The following is a 15,538-nucleotide window of genomic DNA, read 5'->3' as shown; positions in this document are numbered from 1 at the left end:
TTTTTGGCTTTCATGGCTCCACAGCCTGTTGTTTTTAATTTCCACAGACTTCAAAAAACACTGCGGTAAAACACACAGGACACAGAATTCACCATCTTAACCGTTCTTAAAGTTTCATTCATCTGTTTATTTATTGAGACAAGGTCTTACTGTGCAGGCTGACCTCAAACTCGTGATCCTTCTGCCTCAGCCTCCTGAGTGCTGGGTTAGCCGTTTTTAAATTGCAGTTCCGTGGTATGAAATGTATCGTGCAACTGTCACCACCATCCACCCGCAGAACACTTCACTTTATAAAACTCAAATCTCTTCCCGTTGGACACTGGCTCCCCATGCCCCTTCCCCAGCCCTGTCAGCTGCCATTCTACTTCTGTCTGTCGGTCTGACTACTCTAGGGACCTCCTGTAAGTGGATCGCCAGCGTTTCTCCATTTGAGACTGGCTTAATTCTACAGCACCATGTGCTAGCAGCCATGCGTCCTCCCACAGGTAGGTGGATAGAGAACCAGACATTGTCTGCCCTGCAGTCCTTGTATCCACCCTTCACTTTCTTTGCCTCAATGACTTGTGATCAATAGCAGTCTGAAAATAGGGAAATTGTGGAAGTAAACAATTCATGAGTTTTAAATTGCATACCAGCCTGGGAAGCCCGGTGAAGCCTTGCTCTGTCCTTCCTGGGCCTGGTTTGCCTATGTCCAGAGTGTGCCCACGCTGTAAATGCCTCTTACCCACTAGCCACGTAGACACATCTACTGTTGCAGTACCGTGGCTCTCACCTTTAAGTCACCCCAAGACACACAAGTTGTGAGGCTGGCAGCTCAGAGGTGCCAAAGAGAAGCTGGGAAGTGCTGCCTGTAAGTGAAAGTTCTTGACCTAAAGAGGAAAGGAACAGACCTGTGCTGAGGTTGCTAGGGTCTACAGCAAGAACAAATCTATTCACGAAATTGTGAAGAAGAAGAAGAACTTCATTCTAGTTTTGCTGTCACACCTAAAACTACAAAAGTTATGGCCACAGTGTATGGTAAGTACTCAGTTAAGATGGAAAGAGTGTTAAATTTGTAGGCAGGTGACAAACAAAATGTGTTCCGATGGACGGCAAGGAGTTGCATGGAAAGCCCTGAGCCTGTGTGTACGTATATAGGGAGAGTGAGAACAAGACTGTGTCAGTGAGTCTGTCTGAGAGGAGAGGGAAAGAAAATGTTCAGAGAATGAAAAATATTGAAGCAAGTCATCTGTATGTGAGAATAACACAGCGTAACGCACCATGGGCTTTTGCGTATTAGGGGAGCATGGTGTAGAGAGGGAGTGAGTAATGGGAGGGTTGATTTGATTAAAGACCATATACGCAGGCCTGAAGTGCCTAGGTGGAAACCCCTGTGCCCTATCAATATACACTTTCAAAAAAAAAAAAGGACAGGCAGGTAAAACAGGTCTTTTCTGGGGTAGGTACCAGTGGGAGGGGGTGAGCATAAAGAAAGGGGAATGAGTGTGAATATGGTGGATGTGTCCTGTATCCATATATGAAAATAGAAGAGTAAAACCTGTTGAAATTGTTTTAAGAAGGAGGGAGGCAGAACAACGGATGGGTATATTGTAAGCACATATGTAAATGTCACAGTGTATCTCCCTGCACAATTATTACATGCTATCTAAAAAGCTTTCAGCGAAGGCTTCCCTCCTTGAGCTAAGTAGCACCAGATTCTCGCTTCAGTAAGGGAGGGCTGCACTTACTTCAGAATTGGGACTGCATCCATAGGGTTTGTACCGTCTGAGGTTTCAGGGTGCGCCGGGGTTGGGGAACATGTCCCCACAGATAAGGGACTGTCACGTGCAGTGAGGTATGTGCTCTGTCTTGGGACTCTGACACAGGCTATCACATGGGTGGACTTTGAGGCCACTACCATTTTTAAACAGCTCAGATCCTCTTCAGTCCTTGCTGTCTTTAGAAACAAAACTTCAGGAAATCATCCTTGTTCATTCTAACACACACAAACAACACTGAAGTGAGTGAGGAGGGCGAGCCTCACCTTGCCACATTGCCGGAGCTAACGGCCATCAGTGTTTTGTGCACGTTCCTTCAGGCTGGTTCTGAATCAAAGCAGGTATCTGTGAGTAGAGGTTGTTTTTGTTTGAGAAGGATTTTTTTTTGGAGAAGAGTCAGTCTCAAAGTCCATGGCTAACTGATCGTCCTGCCTCAGCCTCCTGAATAGCTGGGACTACAGGCGTGACCGCCGCGGCTGGCCTAGGTGCTTTGCGTGTTCAGAAGGAGTGGCTTAAGCAGTAGAGCATCTGCCTTGCAAGCCTAAACCCTGAGGACCGTCAGAACAAGGATGAAAACAAAACCACAATCAAAATGAAAGCTACCCTGAAGTGCTGTATTCAGAGAGGTCCTAGTGCTAGGGCACTCCCTGCGTTACAGGGTTTTATTTGTGTACCATGCATGCACCTTGCCCTGCTCCGCACACCCTTTGGGTCATGTGAGGCCCACCTTGGCAGGGGAGAGCTCTGGGGTTTGCCATATTGTTTTTGCAGCTGTGTGATGTACGGGGAGGATGCTGTGTCGTTGCTTTCACTGTCACTTTGCCAGCGGGCATCAGGACACCACACCAGCCCCACAGGCAGTGGCTCTCCAGAAGAGTGAGTGTGGGCATTGGCAGCCCATGCTGCCAGTGTCCTGCACGGAAGGATGGATGCACCAACTCCCGTCTGACAGCCTTACCAGACAGCTTCCTCAGCCTTCCACCATGGCCCGTTTGATGAGTGCACTTTGGTAGCGTGCAGCTTAGTTGTCATTTAACAGTTCAAGCATGGCTTCGTAGGCTTGATCATCACTTTCATTTTTTCTCTGAAACCAAATTTGCAAATGTCCATTTTAATCCTTTGGGTACATTCCTAGGATGATTTCTTTTAGTATGTTACGGGAGGGCTTGTTTTTTGCTTTGTTCTTTTCAGTAGAACAAGTTTTAACTCAGGGCTTCACACTCACAAAGCAGGTGCTCTACCACTTGAGCCACACCTCCACTCCATTTTGCTCTGGTTGTTTTGGAGATGGAGTCTCAGGAATTACATGTCTGGGCTGACCTGGAACTGCAAGCCTCCTGATCTCAGCCTCCCACGCAGCTGAGATTATAGTTGTGAGCCACTGTACCCAGCTGGAGAGATGATTCGTACTTGTGTATTGCATGCGGTAGGGACCTCATTCCCGTCCCCTAGTGAAGAAGTGCTTTCCCTGCCTTCATTTGTTGAACTTTCCCTACTCGGATTCTCGTTCAGTGTGAAGGTGGCACTTTTTGTCGGGCAGTCTCTGCACATTGCTGCCTGGACCTGGGAAGGCTGAGGCTCAGAGAGGGAAAGGACTCAGCCCTTCCTTCCAGGCCTCCCTCTCCTCATTCTTGGGCTCTCATCTGATTCCTCACAGAAGCAGTCGAGGTTGGCACGGGAGCATTATTTCCACGCGTTTGGTTCATGCATTTGAGTCAGGAGTGAGTGGCCTGAGTCTTCTGTGAGAACTCCAGCTTTTAAGGGGCAGGGGCATTGAGGTCAGATGGATCCAGTTTGAATCCTAGCCTTTTTAGTTATTTGCTGTGTGACCTTGGGCAGTACCTCCCTCTGGCCTTCAGAGTCTATAGCCGCATTCCTTTTGGCTTCTGCAAAGCCTGGGCCTGGGAACCCCTCCAGCAGGCCTCTGACCTTGGGAAACCTTCAGGCTCTTACCCCTCGGTCCCTCTGGTAGATGGCTTTTCCAGGAAGAGAGGCAGCTATTGATGGATGGCTCTGCACCAGATCTGCTCCCCTTCCCCCCCACCCCTGGCTGACTTAACGAAGCCAAGTTTGCAAATGAAACATAATTTCAAAGACAGGCATGTTGTTGGAAGGTCTTGGGATGATCTATGCTTGCAGCCATTCCGTAGCAGCTGTCTCTTTAATTACTGCAGATGCTAACGAGGTGCCTGGAGCATCTGGGTATAGGGGCAGAACCCCGTCGTCTTGCCCGGGTCCTTGTGGGAGGCAGGGCTGCCTGAGCTTGCTGCCCACCCCGGGGGTACTCACATCTCCCAAACCTGCAGAGGACCTTAGGCCAGGCCCTGTGGAGACTCACCTGTGCTGCAGGCACAGCCAGAGGGCACTGCAGGGTGGAGGCACCAGGCACCCCCTCAGGGCTGACAGGACCAGGCTGCACTGTGTCCGCTGGCGTTCCTCATCTCACTGCACAATGTGATGGGTTCCCTGACAGCTTCCCATACATTTGGTTCATCAGCAAGTGTTTGGAGCCCCAACCCACAGGCTGTGCTGTTGCAGGGTGTAATGTGCGAGCCAGAGCCCCCTGGCCCTGGGGCTTCTATCCCAGTGGGAGGACCTCAGTCCAGTGAATGGACCACCTCAGTCCAGGAGGAACTGGGGGTGGTAGGGACAGTGGTTACAAAGGCCCTGGGGTGGGACCAGGAGTTGGCCTTTGTGGCTGCAGATGGGGAGACCAGATGTCCAGTGGTTGGTGGCAGGGCCAGAGCAGACCCTTGTTGAGTCTGGCACTGGGCTGCAGACTCCTGTGCTGTCCCGGGACTGGTGTGTTTGCACAGTGATAGCATTGAAAGCTATGCGGAGCTCTGGAGTAAGGGAGGACTCCTGGCCTTGTGGACATCCAGCAGATCAGTCACATGTGGTGTGGGTCCCAGGGCCGCCTGTGTTGTGGGTGAGGGCTTCATGGTGAGTGTTATCCTGAGAGCAGCGAGCTGTGGTCAGCTGTAGGGAGTGGGGTGGGGCAGTGGTCCCTGAGGTCAGCCAGGGAGACTGCAGAGCAGCACCAGCTGGCTTGGTCTTCCTGGCACAGGCCTGCGTGGCCACCCAGTGTTCTCTGACAAGTTCCCAGTGCCTCCTAGCTCCTGATTTATTTGGGACTTTCATGTCCACATTCATAGGGGCAGTGGCTTGGCTCTGTTGCATTCATTTTGTTGCACAGCGACAGGCCCAGGAAGGGCTGAGGGGTGGTGACAGGGAGCCCGTGTCCCCGCTGCGGTCTCAGGCCCCCGCTACCCTCACAGGAGTGCGCCGGGGAGCCGCTGTTCATGCTGTACTGCGCCATCAAGCAGCAGATGGAGAAGGGCCCCATTGACGCCATCACCGGCGAGGCCCGCTACTCCCTGAGCGAGGACAAGCTCATCCGTCAGCAGATTGACTACAAGACGCTGGTGAGTGCCGGGGTCCTCTCCCTGGTTGTGTCTGAATGCCACCTGCCACAGGCTTGCCCCCTCCATGCCCCCAGTGAGCCTGCCTAGGCGTGCACAGGCGAGTGGGGATGGCAGATGCTGGGGGGGAGGCTGACACTGCCGTGCCCCTTCCCACAGACCCTGAACTGTGTGAACCCTGAGAACGAGAATGCACCCGAGGTGCCAGTGAAGGGGCTGAACTGCGACACTGTGACGCAGGTTAAGGAGAAGCTGCTGGACGCTGTGTACAAGGGGGTGCCCTACTCCCAGCGCCCCAAGGCTGGGGACATGGACCTGGGTGAGCTGCGGTCAGACCAGGCTGGAGTGGACTCTGGAACCACAGTTGGCCATTGTGGCTACTATGGGGGTGGGGGTTCTGGGCAGGTGGCCTGACTTTGTCAACCGAGGGACAAGGTGTGTCCAGGAGCCGTAGTCACAGAGGAGGGGCTAGCAGGGGCGTAGAGCCAGGGGCCGGGGTCTCCAGGCCAGTGTGGGTGGGCAGGAGCAGGAGGAAATGGGGTGCTCAGGTTGCAGCTCCCATCCCAAGGGAGAGGTTGGCAGTGGGTGCCCATGTTTTCTGGGATGTGGAGGCTGTTGGAACTAAGATGTCTGACTTGTGGGCTAGGTAGTTGGGGGCCACGGGCCCAAGGAGGAAGTGTGGAACAGAGCTCTGGGGAAGTGCACGTGGCAAATGCGGCGATAGAAGCTGGGTCAGGACCACTGAGGAGGGCCTTGGGTGCCAGGCTGTGGAGTGAGGCCTCGAGCCCAGGGGGTGCAGGGCATAGCTCTCAGGCCAGAGTGAGCCAGCGGGCAGAGGAGCCCAATCCTAAGGTCTAGGCCTTGGCCTCCTGCTCCAAGCCAAGGGTCAGGAGCTGCACAGATGGAAGGACAAGCCTCATTTATTAAGTTCCCCCGCAGGCCCCTGCCACTGCCCACTGCCCCGTCTGCCCCGCTCCCCTCCCTGTACTGTGCTGATTGGAAGGAGGGGCTGTGATAGTGAGGTCCCCACAGCCCCCCTCCAGCACCCTGCTCCCCACAGAGTGGCGCCAAGGCCGCATGGCACGCATCATCCTGCAGGACGAGGACGTCACCACCAAGATCGACAATGACTGGAAGCGGCTGAACACGCTGGCCCACTATCAGGTGACCCAGGTCCCCCACCTGACTTCTGCACATGCTTTGCTCCCCCCACCTCCACTGCATCACAGTGCCAGTGTCCAGGACCCCTAGGCAACAGTGCCAGAGGATAGGAGGAGGGACCACGAGTGTGGACAATCCCCGGCCCCACACTGGGCCTGAGGATTGCCCCACAGCCCTGGTCCTGTGCCCAGGCAGAGGCCAAGGCTGAGTGGTGAGGTGACCCTCCTCCAGGCACAGAACCATTGGTGCCACCTGGTCTCCACCTGCAGGGTGGGCAGGGCATCTTGTCAGCGCCCTGGATAGTCATCCCTGGCCTCCACCCACAGGTGACAGATGGGTCATCAGTGGCGCTGGTGCCCAAGCAAACGTCTGCCTACAACATCTCCAACTCCTCCACTTTTACCAAGTCTCTCAGCAGATACGGTGAGGGTCTGGCAGGTTGGGTAACGGGGAAGTCCAGGGCCTGGTCAGGATGTCTCCCCTGTGCTCTGTGTAGCAGGTTGGATGTGGAGACTGAGGGGACACAGTCTTTCTGTCCCTGAACACAATTTGGAGGCTGTGCCTCTCTCCATAGCCCGTACCTGCCCCCTGGTTGTCCCGAGCACCCAGGGGACTGCACTAATGTCCCAGCTTCAGGTGAACACAGTGGCTCGGGCACCAGACCTCAGTCCTGAGGTGGGAGCTGGGTGGAGCTGCAGGCGCTGGACGTGGCCCTGCGCTGACAGGCCCGGTCCCTGCAGAGAGCATGTTACGCACAGCCAGCAGCCCAGACAGCCTGCGCTCACGCACACCTATGATCACGCCCGACCTGGAGAGTGGCACCAAGCTGTGGCACCTGGTGAAGAACCATGATCACCTGGACCAGCGTGAGGGTGACCGGGGCAGCAAGATGGTCTCAGAAATCTACCTGACACGGCTGCTGGCCACCAAGGTGGGCACTGGAGGGCGGTACAGGGGTGCCGGGCTCAAACCCTCAGCCCACCCTGCTCCTGCAGCACCTGCCCCATCATCCAGGAGGCGTGGCACGCAGTCCAGCCCTGGAGCTCTGTGCCTTGCTCCACAGGGCACGTTGCAAAAGTTTGTGGACGACCTGTTCGAGACCATTTTCAGCACGGCACACCGGGGCTCTGCCCTGCCACTGGCCATCAAGTACATGTTCGACTTCCTGGATGAGCAGGCCGACAAGCACCAGATCCATGATGCTGACGTGCGCCACACCTGGAAGAGCAACTGGTACTGCCCTGTGGGGTGCAGCAGTGGGTGGGCATCCCACGGGGGACAGGTGCAGACGCTGACCCTGGAGCCCTCAGTTCTGAGCAGGGAGCCTGAGCTCAGGCTGCTGGGCATCCAGAGTGCTGCCAGCCAGAACCTGGGGCTGGGCTCCTCCCTAGGCTCTCCCGGCTGGCCATCCTGGGGTGTCCTCTGCCACTCCACCCTGCATTTGATCCCATCCTCTTATTATGGGGCACCCTCCTTGGATTGTGGAAGCTGCCTGTGAGACACAGAACTTGGAGGGCTAACCCGAGCCAGCTGGTAGCAGAGCCAGAGTAACTGTGACAGACCATGGCAGTACACTCCCCGTGGTCACCAACACGAGGCACTTGAAGCCATGGCAGATAAGGCTCTTGGAGGCACAGAGGCCTTGTCCATTCACTAAGGTCACACAGCAGTGAGCATGGAGCTGGGATTCACTGCAGGCCTCTGGGCACTGCTGTACACACCCAGCTGGGCAAAAGCGGGACCAGGTGACAGCCCAGTCCCTGAGGGGGATCTCCCCACAGTGCCCACCACGGCCTTGCTGCCATCAGGCCTGGCTGCTTTCTGGGGCAGAAATCTGCCCTTGTGTGGACTGTCCACATCCACAGGCTACCCCTCAGCTCCCCAGCAGCCCAGCTCAAGACTCCACACGCCCTTTGCTCTCCATTAGGCCCCTGACTCTGGGCTGTCAGAAGCACCTGTGGCTTCTCTACGGCACCCCAGCCCACCAGGGCACCATACCCAGCAGAAGCCCTACTTCTGGCCCCAGCAGGGGGAGCCCCTCCGCACGTGACCATTCAGCCTATGGACCCCGGACTTAGACTTGTGTTCCCTGCAGGGTTAGATGCTTGTGTCAGGATGGCAGCCCCTCGGGCCTTCATGCCTGTGCCCCGCCAGGGTCACCCCCCTTCATGCAGACTCATTCTTGTACACCCTCCTGTTACTTACTCCACCGGAGCCTGTGCCCCTGATTCCCCCCTCTTGTAGGTGATCAGCACCTCCTGGCCACACCCTGCCAGGCCTTGTCTCCTGAGCCTTAGGTAGCCTTTGACTTATCATATCTTCCTCCTGGGTCACCCCAGCCACCTCTTCCCCTCCCAGGACTCTGCTTATCTTCCACCTGCTGCCACTTCCCAAACTTGGAGCCCCAGGTCCCAGCCTTGCCTGTGCTGCCTGGGGGGCTCTGGTCAGGATGGTGGCCCCAAGGGGCCCGTCCTCTGGGCCATGTGAAGGGAGTGGCACTGCTGCAGGCAGCATCAGCCTGGTCAGTGCTGTCCAGAGAGCTCTGCAACATGGAAGGTTCTAGATTCATGCTTTGCAGAGCTGTGGCAACTGAGCATGTGGCACCAGGGGCCCATGCTGGTCAGAGATCTCCCGTCTCAGCTGCATTAAATAGCAAATGTGGCTGTTGGTGGCCCAGCAGGTGGCCATCTCTGAGGCAGTGTTTGGGGCACAGATGTTAGATCTCTGTAGTTACGTGGCCTGGGCTGAGGCAGGGCGTGTGATGGGTCCTGAGGGCCCCTGCTCTGCATGTCCTGCCTGGTGTGACCAGGAGTACATGGCCACGAGCACACAAACCCAGGCGTGAGGAGTGGTCTGCAGTGCTAGAGATGCGTGGATGGCCGTTCAGGAGGGATGACCATTCTGGGCCTTCAGTTCCCACCGTGAGGACATCGACTGCCTCTGTGGCAGTCAAGGACAGGAAGGAGCAGTCAGCCCCTCCCTTGTGCTATTCAGGAGGAGGCCAGGGCCCAGCAGGGTAACTGCTGACCGCACTCCTTGCCTGCTGCCTGCAGCCTGCCCCTGCGCTTCTGGGTGAACGTGATCAAGAACCCGCAGTTCGTGTTCGACATCCACAAGAACAGCATCACGGATGCCTGCCTGTCGGTGGTGGCCCAGACCTTCATGGACTCCTGCTCGACGTCAGAGCACAAGCTGGGCAAGGACTCACCTTCCAACAAGCTGCTCTACGCCAAGGACATCCCCAACTACAAGAGCTGGGTGGAGAGGTGGGCTCACTGGGTAGGGCAGTGGGGCCCGTGGGCAGTGGGGCAGGGCAGGACCTCACTCCCCACTCATCCAGCACTTCTGGCAGGTACTACGCTGACATTGCTAAGATGCCCGCCATCAGCGACCAGGACATGAGCGCATACCTGGCCGAGCAGTCCCGGCTGCACCTGAGCCAGTTCAACAGCATGAGTGCCCTGCACGAGATCTACACCTACATCACCAAGTACAAGGACGAGGTGAGCCCACCCTCCTTCCGGACCCCCTGTCCCCTGCCCTGCCCAGCCCCACACCTTCCCCTGATGGCTCCTCCCCACCAGCTCCTGCCATGGCTCCGGGTTAGCTGTGCACCCACCTTGACCCCTGTGCACCTGCACTGGGCCCACAGCAGGCTTGGAAGCGCTTGCTCCCCGTGGCACTCACCGGGGAGTGATGGAGAACCATGGTCGTGGATGGCTGTCTTCTGCAGAGTCTTATTGGTGATCAGGCCTTGGCCTCTTTGTGCTCTGCACAAAGGCAGCTGGGGGCTCTGAGACATCTCTGAGAACTGATGACTAGACTGGATCTGATGGACGCACAGGGCCAGAGGGTGGAAGGGGTGCCAAGGCAGTGAGGTAAAGGAACCCAGTTGACCCAGGTCCAGAGGAAGCTGTGGGGATGAATTAGGGCTGACCTGGGGAGGGATCGGGAGACAGGTGCACTCTGGGTTGTTCTGGGATCTAAGGTGGAGGGACAAATTGGCCAGCTGGGCTAGAAGTGAGGAGGCCAGTGGAGGCACAGGTCAGAGTCCAGGCTCTAGGTTTTGGAGACTTGGAGCTGCAGGCTCTAGGAGTGTGGAGGTCATCAGCTGAGCAGAGGGTCCTTCAGGCCGAGGTGAGTGAAGTCAGAGAATGGAATAGGCCAAGACCGGGGGTCTCACACATGGGTCCAAGGCATGGAGACCCAGGCTGCTGAAGGTGGGGTGGTTCAGGAGCAGATGACCGAGAAGATTGGCAAGCGGTTGTAGTCAACCTACACGGCACAGCAGGAGGAGGAGGAAGTGGAGGGGCACAGAAGCCCGGGAAGGGGAGATGGTGGTTGGGGCCATGTGCCAGAGGCTAGAGCTGTCTGTTTTGGGGGACGAGAGCAGGAATGATGACCAAGGGATCTCCTCCACACCAGGATGCTGGGGGAGGCAGGCCTGGCTCTACAGTTTCCATGGCTGGGAACAGGTGGGGTCGGTCGAGCCTCTGGTGTCTGCTCTAGAGCCCCTGCTGGGCACAGTCGAGGTACAGAGGGTGCCTGTGTAGTTCTCGGTGACACATTGTGGCTGTTACTATACCACCCTGTGAATTTATAGCCACACTCCTGGGTAGCCAGCTCTGCCCCCTCACCCCCAACCCCCACCCCCTGCCCTGCAGATCCTGGTGGCTCTGGAGAAAGACGAGCAGGCCCGGCGGCAGCGGCTGCGGAGCAAGCTGGAGCAGGTGGTGGACACGATGGCCCTGAGCAGCTGAGACCCTGGTGCTGACCGCCCAGCAGGAGGCGGAGCAAGAGGGCAGCAGAGGGGACCTCAGAAGACAGCCCTTACCCACCATGTGGAGTGCCGAGTGGCCCTCGGGTTGGGTGTGGGGCCTAGGCCCCCCGGGCCTGCCTTCCTCTCTGCCTGGAGAGCCCTCATTTCTACCATTGTGGATGTGATGGTCCTGCCCTGCCACCTCCGTCCAGGGACCTTTGCTTGGCGGCCTTCATGGGAGAATGAGGTGGCCTCTATGGGACTGAGGTCAGAGGCCAGGGCCCTCCAAAGGGAGGGGCAGCCAGCATGGCCTGTTCCGGCAAGACCAGGATGAGGGACTGCGGTATCAGCAGTTCCTGGCTTCCCCAGCTGCCACGAGTAGGCAGAGTCTGAGGGTCCGGGGCCCAGTTAGCAGCGGAGGGAGAGGCGAAATCCGGGGACTGGCCCCAAGAGCCAGAGTGGGCCGTCCTCATGGCCTGTGTCAGCACCAAGTTCGCTGCACCACCACCACTCTCAGATTTCACCGCGTGGTCATGCGGCCAAGGCCAGGCCAGAGCTCCATGTCCACTTGCCTGGGGAGAGGCCCGGCCCTACTCCCTCCCATGGAGGGCTGCAGGCGCTCCCGGAGACAAGGAGACAAGACGGACCGGGCAACTCCTCTGTCCTCAGGGCTGTGCCGCCTGGGCTCCCGGTCACAAGGCGCATGTTCCCTTTATTTATTCTCCCTCCTCCTTCACAGCCCCACAACTGTCCCAGGGCAGGGTGGGCTGAGCTCTCTGTGGAGCTCTTGAGGGCAGCCAGCCACCTCCCTCACCCCACTACTCCTCTGTCCTTCCCACCTCAGCACCCCTCCCCACAGCGGCTTCCAATCTGGCATGTCAACAGCACCCAGGCCCCTTCAGAGCAGTGAAACATCTGGGGACTGCTTTTGTGTTTGAAGGGGAACAAGAAACCCTGCTGCACTCTGCTTGGGGGGCAGGGCCCCTCTGGCTACCCCACTGGCCTGGATCAACCATGAGCAAAGGCAACGACCAAGTGACTAGAGGTTGTCTGCTGTCCACTCTTGCCCTCAGTGAGCAAGAGAACAAATTTTTAATGTCAAAATCCCTGTACATATATATATATGTGTGTGTATATATATATGTATATATATATATATATATATGTATGTGTGGCTCTAGCCTTATCTCCAGCCCCAGTGGGGTCTGTACAGTTAACTGAAGGAGAAAACATTGCAAAGTGACTGGAGAAGCCAGGCAGTGGAAGCAACACCAGCAGTCGTGAAGAAAGGGGCTGGAGTGGCCCAGACAGCAGTCCTGAAGCAGCGGCTGTCCCTCCAACAAAACGGAAAGAACCCACTGCTGGTCCCGAGAGCTTCCAGGGTGCGTAGGGCCTGTGGATTTGCATGATTGTGCTAGAGTTTAGTCTGAGTTGATCTTTTTCAAACTGCAAGTGTCGAATACTAGAGGTGGTTAGACCCTTTTTTTTATGTTTTTTAAATTAATCAGTCACTTGTAAAAGCGAAGCAGCCCGCCCCCCTTTCCAAGTTCACTTCTTCGATGGTACTAAAGAGTCTGACGGGCTTTAAGGGACAGCTAACTGTGGCCAGCCCCAGCCTCAGTGCTGAGGACAGCCCACCCCTCTCCCACGGGCTGCCAGCCTTGGGGTCCCTCCTGTAGGTACTGGGGGTCAGTAGGTGCAAGCGGTCAGCCTGAGAGCTGCCCCTTGTGTGGGGTCTGCTTGAGGTCTTCTAACTTCTGACCCAAGAGTTCCTCCTCCCACAGCAGTGCAAGGAGCCTGGGTGCTCTGGTCCATTTTAGCCGGCCCCTGCCCTGCCCACTGCGGGTGTGGACTCACTCCTTGGGCCGGCATGGGGACCAGAGCCAAGGCCCCTCAGCCTGGAGATGGGCTGTATTCCTGGTAGCCCTGGTGTTGCCCCATCCCCCCTCCCTTCTGATGCTTCTGGGCTGTTTGTAAATGGGAGCCTCAGTTTCCCCCACAGTCTTCCCTGGATGCTGGCTTCAAATTGAAGCCCCTAGCTCTTCCAGTCCTGCCCCAGCTATGCAGCAGCTTCTCAGCTCCTGCACTACCTTCAGAACCCAGCTCCCTGCACTGCTCTTAGGCCTCCTGGCTCCCGCAGAGAGCCGGCCAGCCTTGCTCAGCCCTGCCAGGCTACCCTGTGCACATGGTGCAGTTGCCAGGTCTGGGGCTAGGCAGTGGTAGTGGGGTGCCTGCCCAGTCCTATCTGGAGCAGCTCCCACAAGGCATCTGTCCGCAAGCACTTTAAGCATTCCTGTTTACATATCAGCTGGTCTAGCTGGTCCTAACCACTGTTTGCTCAGCCCAGTGGGTCTCCACAGTGGGCCTCCGAGCAGCCCCACTGGGCCTGTGCTTTCCGTGACAGGCATGGACTTGGGCTCTGACTTTCCCTTGTCATTATTCCTCATGGTCCTCCCAGTGCTGCAGCACCATAGATGCTGGGCCCAAGCACCTCACCGTGGCCTCCTGCCAGGGGCTCCACCCCAGCTCCAGTGTGGCCTGACAGCCTGGCAGGAACTAGGGCCAAGCCCACTGTGCTCTGAGCCACCTCTGCAGTCCCAGGGCTCGGAGTGGAGCCGGCAGGCCTGCCTGGCATGGGTGACAATTGCCCTGCCCTTCTCCCACCCCACCTGGCATTTCCCTCCCTCATACCTAGTCTCAGGAGTGCTGGGAACAGCTCAGGCCTGGGCCTGGGTGCCTGGCCTCAACATACCTCCAGCTTACCCTACGCTTCCTAGCTGCCTGGCCTGCCTCTCCCTTGGCCTGAGGGCACAGGGTGCCCAAGACACACAGCCTTGAGGCCCAGGCACAGGCCAGCACCCTCTGGGCAGATGGGCCTAGCCATCTCCCCCCCCATTCTGGTCCTTCTGCTACCCCCCAGTTCTGGATCTGGTGGCTCACGTTGTTGGTGCTACACAAGCTACAATAGATATATTTAGAGAGAGAGATATTTTTAAGACAAAGTCCACAATTAGCTGTCCTTTAATGCCACAGAGCCCCTGCCCAAAAGAATGGTCGCTCGGATGGTCTGAGCGGACCAAGCTCGACCAGGGCTTTAGGCACAGAGCTGCCCGTGCTCAGCCTGCACACGTGTAAATATACGCTATTTCCTATTTTACTGTTCTTCAGATTTAGTACTTGTAAATAAACACAAACATTAAGGAGAGATTAAACATTTTTGCTAAAACTCCGGGCTCCGGGTTTTCCTTGCTGAGAGATGCTGGGCCAGGGGGCAGGGTCGCCCCTGGAGTGTAAGCTCCTCGCGCTCCCAGGACAGTGCCTGGTGGGTCATTGGAGCCAGCAGGATTCCAGGTCACAACACCCGCACCTGAGAACTTGAGCAGGTTTAGGTTGTCAGGCACCTGTTCTAGCAGACCCAGGTGGCACGGCACAGTCCTCAGCTGTGACTAAAAGCACCAGTGCCTTGGCCCCTCCGGGAACTCTGGAGCCGGCCTTGGCAGATGGGAGGCACTTGGAGCAGAGTTTCCGGCCCAGCGTGGGGACACAGAATCCTGGGGCCTTGTGACCTAAGATGGAGATCTGACCCAACAAGCTTGGGTGACAGAGGCTATAGTCAAGACACCCGTCCCCCCGCCCCCCGCCACGTTGAGGAGTCGGGGGCTGGGAGTACCTTTCTCGCCTGACCGGGTGGCTCACCACCGAGGGAACCAGCTAGAGAAACAGACTGCATTAGACATTCTGCTTGGTCTCTTGCCTTTTATCCACAAATACTTCCACGATGGAGGTGTTTGTGGCTTCAGCCAGTGCCCCTTCTGGCTCATGTCATCACAGCCTGGCAGGTGTCACTCCTGTCCCACAGTGTGGGTGTGGGGAAGGTACAATGATTCTGGGGCAGTGAGGCCTGAGTTGAGATGGCAGGAACACTGCGGTCCTGAGGGCCCGGTGCCTGCTCTGTACCTGCGTCCCCAGGCGCGACTGACCACGCTGATCATGCCTTGAAGTTATTCAGCCACCGAGCACTGCTGGTGAATGGACTGACGGCCCTCCCGGTGGCCCTGTGAGGGTGGGGTTAGCCTCAGCTACAGCCCAGAAATTGGAGGCCCACAGGACTTTGGGAGACAGGACCATAGTCCCCAGAGGGCTCCAGCGTGGCTCCCGCCTGCCCTCATTTAGTCTCCCCCCCATCCCTTCCCAGGACTCTGGCCCATAAATCATTATTCGTAGCTCACACTCCCAGCCAGGCCCAGCCTCACAGCTGAGGCTCAATTTCTGAAAAGAAGTCAGCGTAATCACCATGAAATTGCATCGGAAACAAACCTAGCAGCCGGTCCTGTTTGGAGTATGGAGTGTGACGTCGCCTATTCCCATGGCTCCCCCCACCCCTAGCTTTCAGGCATAATCAGCCCTGCCTCAATTACCCTCGTCAGGCCGCCAAGGCC

At 57.0% G+C, this 15,538-nt stretch overlaps 1 protein-coding gene across 3 annotated transcripts in view; it reads left to right on the top strand.

Annotated features, from left to right (window-relative positions):
- The window catches only part of Plxna1 (plexin A1), a 53,781-nt gene extending 39,443 nt beyond the window's left edge, over window positions 1-14,338 (top strand). For 2 of the 3 annotated variants that reach the window (XM_074044568.1, XM_074044567.1), the window contains 9 exons: window positions 5,036-5,182; window positions 5,339-5,498; window positions 6,240-6,343; window positions 6,667-6,763; window positions 7,081-7,271; window positions 7,404-7,573; window positions 9,394-9,606; window positions 9,693-9,843; window positions 9,925-10,973. In XM_074044568.1, the coding sequence (XP_073900669.1) occupies window positions 5,036-5,182; window positions 5,339-5,498; window positions 6,240-6,343; window positions 6,667-6,763; window positions 7,081-7,271; window positions 7,404-7,573; window positions 9,394-9,606; window positions 9,693-9,843; window positions 9,925-10,137 (1,446 nt within the window). In that variant the 3' untranslated portion in view covers window positions 10,138-10,973. Of the gene's footprint in view, window positions 1-5,035; window positions 5,183-5,338; window positions 5,499-6,239; window positions 6,344-6,666; window positions 6,764-7,080; window positions 7,272-7,403; window positions 7,574-9,393; window positions 9,607-9,692; window positions 9,844-9,924; window positions 10,974-11,004 lie in introns of those variants that run through there. The other variant, XM_074044569.1, reaches the window with a different exon arrangement.
- The last annotated feature ends 1,200 nt before the right edge of the window (window positions 14,339-15,538 follow it).

The sequence above is a fragment of the Castor canadensis genome, chromosome 10 (assembly GCF_047511655.1).
Source record: "Castor canadensis chromosome 10, mCasCan1.hap1v2, whole genome shotgun sequence".
Lineage (NCBI taxonomy): Eukaryota > Metazoa > Chordata > Mammalia > Rodentia > Castoridae > Castor > Castor canadensis.
The sequence above is the reverse complement of the archived record's forward strand: the minus strand, read 5'-3'. Positions and strand labels throughout refer to the sequence as shown.